This window comes from Bos taurus, chromosome 8, assembly GCF_002263795.3.
Source record: "Bos taurus isolate L1 Dominette 01449 registration number 42190680 breed Hereford chromosome 8, ARS-UCD2.0, whole genome shotgun sequence".
Lineage (NCBI taxonomy): Eukaryota > Metazoa > Chordata > Mammalia > Artiodactyla > Bovidae > Bos > Bos taurus.
The window spans coordinates 69,725,648-69,734,288 of NC_037335.1; the positions used below are offsets into that span (position 1 = coordinate 69,725,648).

General features: G+C 43.8%; 1 protein-coding gene across 2 annotated transcripts in view; it reads left to right on the plus strand.

Moving 5' to 3' along the window:
- SLC39A14 (solute carrier family 39 member 14) overlaps positions 1-6,106 on the plus strand; it is a 51,527-nt gene extending 45,421 nt beyond the window's left edge. For both annotated transcript variants that reach the window (XM_005210252.5, NM_001098036.1), the window contains 2 exon segments: positions 22-206; positions 2,972-6,106. In XM_005210252.5, coding sequence (XP_005210309.1) covers positions 22-206; positions 2,972-3,118 — 332 coding nt within the window. In that variant the 3' untranslated portion in view covers positions 3,119-6,106.
- Positions 6,107-8,641: the final 2,535 nt, after the last annotated feature.

Genomic DNA, 8,641 nt, shown 5'->3' on the forward strand with positions numbered 1-8,641 from the left:
TTCTCATCCTCCCCGCTGTAGGAGACTTTGTTATCCTGCTCAACGCCGGCATGAGTCTCCAGCAGGCTCTCTTCTTTAACTTCCTCTCTGCCTGCTGCTGTTACGTGGGCCTGGGCTTCGGCATCTTAGCTGGCAGCCACTTCTCTGCCAACTGGATCTTTGCACTGGCTGGAGGAATGTTCTTGTATATTTCGCTGGCTGATATGGTAAGTCTTCTGTAGTTTTAATGCCTTGTAGGCAAAATTGGATCAGGTTATTAAGTTCATTGAGTGGGATGACAGCTAAGGTACATTAGTTACTTTGTTTTTAATAACAACTTTATCAACAAATCAGTTCATGTGTGTGCACATGCTGTCGCTTCAGTTGTGTCCAACTCTTTTCGACCCTATGGACTAGTAGCCTGCCAGGCTCCTCTGTCCATGGGATTTTCTAGGTAAGAATACTGGAGTGGGTTGCCATGCCCTCCTCCAGGGGATCTTCCCAACCCAGGGATCAAACCCAGATCTCGTATGTCTCCTGCATTGCCAGGTGGATTCTCTACCACTCGGCCATGTGGGAAGCCCAAATTTGTATAACACACCATTTACCTATTTAAAGTATACAATGCTTTTTTTAAAGGGATATTAGATTTTTAAAGGATGAAAAGCCTATGTTCCTTGGGCATATGTCACTGAAGAAAATGATCTATCTCAACTCCAGGGTCCTTACCTAAGTATCTTTTAGATATTCATAGATAAATAGAAAGAAGGAGGCAGGAAGGGAAGGAAGGAAAGAAAATAACCCATAATTATTCTCTCTCAGAACACCACCACTTGGGTTTATTTCTTGTTTCTTCACAATGCATCGTGTTTGTTTTTAAACAACTAATCACACTGAATATGCATTTATGTATCCTAGTTTCTTTTTTCACTTAATACATCCTAGACATTTTTCATGCTGCATATTCTTTAAAGGCATCCTTTTCAGGGAATTCCCTGTCAGTCCAGTGGTTAGAGTGCCGCACTTCCACATCAAGGGGCGTGGGTATGATCCCTGTTTGGGCGAGTAAGATCCAGCATGGCACACCAAAACAAAACCAAAAAAGGCATCATCTCCACTGCTGGTATTTGGTGGGAGAATGTACTCGATCCAGAACAAGAATCACTGGCTCAGAAAGGCTGCATTAGTTTGAGGTTTTAATATGTATTGCCAAATTACATTATTTAACAGTTTAACATTGCTTAACCTTCCTTTATGTTATTAGCAGTGTCTGAAAGGGTACATTGTACTGTGCGCACTAACGTTTGTTTGAGTTTGCTAGTTTAATACCTGATTTGTTGCATCTTTTTCTCTAACGCAGTTGATTTCTTTCCTTAAGGGCATGACATGTTCTTTGGCGTGTTTGATTGCATTATTTTCTGTATCCTTGGAAAGTATTATTTTTAAAAAATCATTTGTTTGTTTTTGGCTGCTCTGGGTCTTCATTGCTACATGCAGGCTTCTCTCGTTGTGGCGAGCCGAGGCTGCTCTTCTTGCAATTCATGGCTTCTCATTGCTTCACTTGTTGTGGAGCACAGGCTCTAATGTTCACGGGCTCATTAACTGTGAAGCACAGGCTTAGTTGCTCCAAGGCATGTGGGATCTTCCCCTACCAGGGGTGGAACCCATGTCCCCTGCACTGAGAGGCAGATTCTTAACCATTAGACTACCAGGGAAGTCCTAAAAAGTAGTATTTTTCATGAGATGATGAGAGTACTGACCACCACAGTCCATCCTCAGCCAATGGGTTAGGATATTTTTTGTTCAGTCCTTGGGTCAGGAAGATCCTCTGGAGAAGGAAATGGCAACCCACTCCAGTATTCTTGCCTCGGAAATCCCATGAATAAAAGAGCCTGTAGAGCTACAGTGCATGGGGTCACAGAGAGTCGAACGTGACTGGGCATGCATGCCTTGCTAGCCAGCTGCAGGAGACCTTGAGTCACTGCAATACTTAGCTCCATTTTCTGGCCCCTTACACAGTTGCTCAGTTTCCCAAACAAGTGGCAGTTTTATTAGAGTGGTTATTTTTAACCAGCCTCTAAACATATCCAGGGTTACATATATGTATAGTACTTTGTTTCAGCTCAATAGTTGTAAAGCAGTGGCAACCACCTTGGAGAAAGGTGATAATGTTTAAGTTCTAGAAGTTACTGCTGTTGATTTTCTTTGTAAACCAATCCTATTTTTTTATATATCCTGGTGGCTTAGCAGTAAAAGAATCTGCCTGTCAATGCAGGAGACGTGGGTTCAATCCCTGGGTCTGGAAGATCCCCTGGAGAAGGAAATGGCAACCCACTCCAGTATTCTTGCCTGGAGAATCCTATGGATATGGCGGGCCACAGTCCACGAGATCACAGAGTCAGACATGACTGAGTAACTGAGCATGCATGCATGCATCTTGATTAAATATCATATATAATAGCTATTATTAATAATAGTATATTATTAATAAATAGTATATTAATTAGTATTAATTAATACTATATCATTGCTGCTGCTACTGCTAAGTCACTTCAGTCGTGTCCGACTCCGTGTGACCCCACAGACGGCAGCCCACCAGGCTCCCCCGTCCCTTGGGTTCTCCAGGCAAGAACACTGGAGTGGGTTGCCATTTCCTTCTCCAATGCATGGAAGTAAAAAGTGTAAGGGAAGCTGCTCAGTTGCATCCAACTCCTAGCGACCCCATGGACTGCAGCCTACTAGGCTCCTCCATCCATGGGATTTTCCAGGCAAGAGTAATGGAGTGGGTTGCCATTGCCTTCTCCAAGTACATCATTAATAGTATATCAATAATCATATACACTGATGATGTGTTATTTTCACATAAAAATATAATAATAATAAACATTGTAATGATTATTCGATAGTGTATATGACTGAATTGTCCTGCACTTGAAGGAGCTGCAAGAAGAAAGGAACTGCAGCTCTTGTGTTCTCTCCTTTTCTTTCCCAGTTCCCTGAGATGAACGAGGTGAGCCAAGAGGATGAACGCAAGGGCAGTGCCTTGATCCCCTTTGTCATCCAGAACCTGGGCCTCTTGACTGGTTTTGGCATCATGCTAGTCCTCACCATGTACTCGGGACACATCCAGATCGGATAGGGCCCCGCCAGGAGTCGGCAGGGTTGGCAGTCCAGCCCTGGGCTGCCCGACCCCTGGCCCAAGGACACCTCATCCAGGAAGCGGTTCGGAAGAGGCAGTTCTATTAAAAACTGTGACACAGACTCTATTCCTACATTCAACTGTCAGCTGGTTTTAAAAATGCTCTATCCAAGGAATAAGCTGCCCTGGTAACCAGCCTCTCGGTAGTGCCTCTGTCCCTTTCCTCTTCTCAACGCAGCTCAAAAGACAAGCCTAACTTTTCCCTCTGGTTACCTTGGCCACTTTCTCTCCCAACCAGCACTGAGACATTCTGAATCCTTGGCCAGGTGGCACAGAAAGAGAGCCAGGGCTCACAGCTTGGTGAGAAATACTAGGAGGTGAATCTACAATTTGGGGCTCTTAAAATCTCAGTGTGTTTCCTGGGCCTCAGGGTGACCCATTTTTAAGTGAATTTGCCTGTTTTTTTTACAGCAGAAGTACAAAGGACAGAAACCCTCTAATATTTTCAAAGTCTGTTCAGTCGCCTGTTCTGTCAAAGAGAAGTCAAAGCTGGAAACAGATGAGCAGGGCTGGAGGAGAGGCAAGGGTCATTGTGTGTGGACGAGGGGAGGGTGTCTTGTCAGGATGGTCACTTATTCCCACTGGGACCCTGGGCCAAAATTGGTTCTGCACCTGGTGTTTTGTGGTTGTCCAGGTGAACAGCAAGTAGTTTGTGTTGCCTGAACTTCCCCTCCTTTCAGATGAACACTGGAGGACACGGGAGGCAGAGAAGAGAGACCTCTGAGAAACCCAGTGGTTTTGCTGCAATTCCCACCCCTCAGCCCCCACCCCCATCTCCTGAGAGACACTTCCAGCGCCTCCCTGGCAGCACACTCTAAGCACAGTGACAACACCCGTGTTGGAGGGGAGACCGCACAAATTCACCTCCCTGGACAACAACTCGTGCTGCCAAGTGACAAGCTGACTTTCAGAACTGGAGTGCCGCTTGGGGTCTTCTTGACAAGGGTAATGGGAGGTGCAGTCAGTGCAGGCAGCATTTAGGACTTACTAATGCCACAAGTAACAGTACACATGATAGAACTCTGAGCTGGGAGGGGCGCATCCTTGGTGTTCACAGAATAGGGGACCCAGGAGCTCCTGCGGCAACCAGCTGGGTCCCCCTTCCGCCCTCACCCCACACCAGAAAGGGCGAATCCTGTATGGAACTTAACATGAATTATGCTAATAACTCTCTTCAGAAAATGAATTGATAGATTCATGTGTGTGTATGTGTGTGGGAGACCGTAGGTCCCCTGCTTGCCCTGTGGAGCCCTCTCCACAGAGCTCTGGCTGTGAGGGGAGCTCGTCTCCAGGTTCACTAGGTGAATTGCTGTATTATTATCATATTGATAACGTGAGATTCCTCAGCCACTCTGGGGAGCCGACCTCTCCAGAAGCCTTCCTCAGTGGTGCCCGTGGTCGCAGCCCAGGGGCTGTGCTTGCAGACGACCTGTGCGCGTGGCTGACCAGCGCTGGTCCGTCGCCACCACCCGAGCACATTTCCGTTCTGACAGGAAAATTTTTCCACTCTACAGTAATTGAAAGCATCGACTCTGGGTTTTTTTCTTTTTTTTTTCCTTTGGGAAACATCCTTCAAACCGGGACTGTTCTTGAACATGAGCAGGAAAACCGCTGGTGATGCTTTACAAATTTTTCTCATCTTGCCTGTTGACTTGGATAGATTTGAGAATGGGCGGAAGGAGGAGGAAAACTCAGTTCTCAAGATTCTAGATGAACTGTCAGGACAGACTTCCTGGTAGGATTACGGTCCAGTTTTTACCAAAGAACCAATTTGAATGTTGGAATCTAACTTTTTATACCGTCGTTATTATTGTCACTGTTAACTGATTTGAAATGAATCTTTGTCTCTTCTGTTTCATTTTTCTCAGATTGCTTTCAGGAGCTAGCAGGAAATAACACTCAAATCTTAGGACCTTAGACGATTTTGCTTCCCTTAATTTACATTGATGTATTAACTTGATAATTTTAGCATTCCCTGTAGATCTGTCCTTCCTTACAGACACTGGTATCTGTGGAGTAGAATCCTAAGTGTTAGTGGGTTTCTAGTTTTAGGAGAAGAGCCCAAAAATGTAACCTTGAGCAAATTAAAAAAATAAAACGTGAGCGGTAGGGTGTTTTCCCTTCTCGTGCACATCCATATTAAGAACTGACTTTCCTTTCACAGACACCTGCTTCAAAGGGGAGTTGTTTTCAAACTGTAATTGGTCCAGAGGCCAGTCCCAATTGGAGCTTAGGAAGGGTAGAGACACTGAAATTGTGCAACGGATTACCTGTTGCTATTGGCAACAGATTTGCCTCATGAATTGAAAATGTGGCAGTTTCTTTCTGAAGTGTTGGGTTTGCTGTTTCAAGCATTTGTACACATTAGTAGTCTGAGGAGTAGCAAGTTCTGAGGACTTATTTCACGGCTGGCATTAGCATCTTCAGCCTCTCTCCCTTTCTCTAAGGATAACCAGGAAAGTATGTGTAACACGCAGGAGCCGTGACTCCAGAGGAGGGGTTCTGCTGCTTCTCACCCTCCCCCTGGCTTGCAGGTCTTCTGTCCTTGCCTCCAAGGGTTTTCGTGTCTAGTGTCAACTTAGGTCTCCCTTTCACTGGTCCTTCACCTTGGGTTTTAAAAAGAAAGCTTCTCTTTTATGGTATCCTAAGACTTGTTTTTAGTAAATCCTCTTCCACATGGTAATATGGATATAGCAATATGTTGGAAATCTGCTTAAAAAGAAACAAAAGGTTGTCTGATTTTTGCAAAAGAGAGAGGTTAGCTTTTATTATTCATATTTTATTTTACAGTTCTGCAATTCCATCACAGTATTTTTTTAAATGACTCAGGTGTTATGAAGATAAATTAGAAAATAAAATAAACTTAAGTTATGTGGACTGTAAATGTTTTTATTTGTAAGATTCTATAAATAAAGCTATATTCTGTAACTGTTGAATCCTGTGTCATCTTTTGCAGTAAGGTAGGTGTAATGAAAACTGTTGAACACAAGGTGGCGATGATGTCTCACTAACATAAAGCTTCCTTTTACTGGTCCACCTTATATTTGGAGAGGGGTTTTAGTTGCTAAAGATTCTGCCTGCAATGCAGGAGACCCCGGTTTGATTCCTGGGTCAGGAAGATCCGCTGGCAAAGGGATAGGCTACCCACTCCAGTATTCTTGGACTTCCCTTGTGGCTCAGCTGGTAAAGAATCCGCCTGCAATGCTGGAGACCTGGGTTCAATCCCTGGGTTGGGAAGATCCCCTGGAGAAGGGAAAGGTTACCCACTCCAGTATTCTGGCCTGGAGAATTTCATGGACTGTAAAGTCCATGGGTTTGCAAAGAGTCAGACATAAGTGAGTGACTTTCACTTGCACTTTAGAAGGAACCTCAGATAGTGTAACATGCTCACTTTAAAATTATTAACTTATCTTTCAGTGGAGCCCATGACTTTATCAGTGATGGACGGTGTCTCCTAAAAAGAACTTTCTGTCATACTGTTTCACTCGTACAAATCCATGATTTAAAACTTGGAGAATATTTGTCGTTCAGTCACTCAGTTGTGTCCGACTCTTTGCGACTCCATGGACTGCAGCATTCCAGGGTTTCCTGTCCTTCACTATCTCCTGGAGCTTGCTCAAACTCACGTCCATTGAGTCAGTCATGCCATCCTACCATCTCATCTTCTATCATCCCCTTCTCCTACCTTCTGTCTTTCCCAACATCAGGGTCTTTTCTAATGACTCAGCTCTTCAAATCAGGTGGCCAAAGTATTAGAGTTTCAGCTTCAGCATCAGTCCTTCAAATGAAGATTCAGGGTTGATTTCCTTTGGGATTGACTGGTTTGATCTCCTTGAAGTCCAAGGGACTCTCAAGAGTCTTCTCTAACACCACAGTTCAAAAGCATCAATTCTTCAGCGCTCAGCTCTCTTTATAGTCCAACTCTCACATCCATATGTGACTACTGGAAAAACCATAGCTTTGACTATACGGACCTTTGCCGACAAAGTAATGTTTCTGCTTTTTAATATGCTGTCTATGTTTGTCATAGCTTTTCTTCCAAGGAGCAAGTGTTTTTTAATTTCAAAGGCTGCAGTCACCATCTGGAGTGATTTTGGAGTCCAAGAAAATAAAGTCTGTCACTGTTTCCATTGTTTCCCCATCTATTTGCCATGAAGTGATGGGGCTGGATGCCATGATCTTAGTTTTTTGAATGTTGAGTTTTAAGCCAGCTTTTTCATTCTCTTTCACGTTCATCAAGAGGCTTTTTAGTTCCTCTTTGCTTTCTGCCATAAGGGTGGTGGTGTCTGTGTATCTGAGGTTATTGATATTTCTCCCGGCAATCTTGACTCCAACTTGTGTTTCATCCAGCCCAGCATTTCGCATGATATACTCTGCATATAAGTTAAATAAGCAGGGTGACAATATAGAGTCTTGACATACCCCTTCCCCAATTTGGAACCAGACCATCGTTCCATGTCCATTCTAACTGTTGCTTCTTAATCTGCATACAGGTTTCGCAGGAGGCAGGTAAGGTGGTCTGGTATTTCCATCTCTAAGAATTTTCCAGTTTGTGGTGATCCACTCAAAGGCTTTAGTGTAGTCAATGAAGCAGAAGAATATACTTGGTTCATTCAAACCATGTCTCCTGAATGTCTCACAGGGAAAAGTTCTGTCATGAGATTTAAAATTCTAAATCTGCTCTTTCTCCATTTATTCAAAAGAGCAGGTGTCTGTTATTTATCTTCAACAACAAAAATGAACAGTAGGGTAAAAGAACTGATGCTAGCAACTTCCCTGGTGGTCCAGTGGTTAAGACTTTGCCTTTCAATGCAGGGGTTGCAGGTTCAATCCCTGGTCTGGCAGCTAAGATTCCACATGCCTGGTGGCCAAAAAACCAAAACATAAAACAGAAACAACATTGTAACATTGAATAAAGACTTGGGGAAAAAAAAGAATTGATGCTGTCTTATTACTACATAGAAATTCCCAAATGCCTGTTTCTCAGTCCTTCCTTTTTCTAACTCAAGAATAATATATTAAGTGGCTTCTATTGGAATTTTAAATCGCATTAAGTAGCTGTATTGGACTAGCATCTGATGCAGTTATTCAAAATGATACTCCATCCTCGGCCTGTGCCACCTCTGGATCACCCGCCCAGGTGGGATTAATGCCTCCCTGTGTTTATCAGTTACTGGACTTGCATTGTAGTCGCTTGTTCTTTATACACCAGCTTCCTTGGGTAGAGGCTCTACCTGGTTTCTCTCTGTGATTCCAGCACCTGCCACACAGTAAGAATGAAAAGATCAGATGGAATGCCTGCCAGCTTTGTGTTGATGGAAGGCCTCCTTATCCACTGGCAGCAGTTCCTATTGTGTTTTTACTGTCTTTGGTGTTGGTTTTGCTAATTCCTTGTTTCCTGGTCCTTCTTTAGAAACAGAAGTTTGAGAGAGGTGAACTTGTGGCCAGTATAGAATAGAGTGG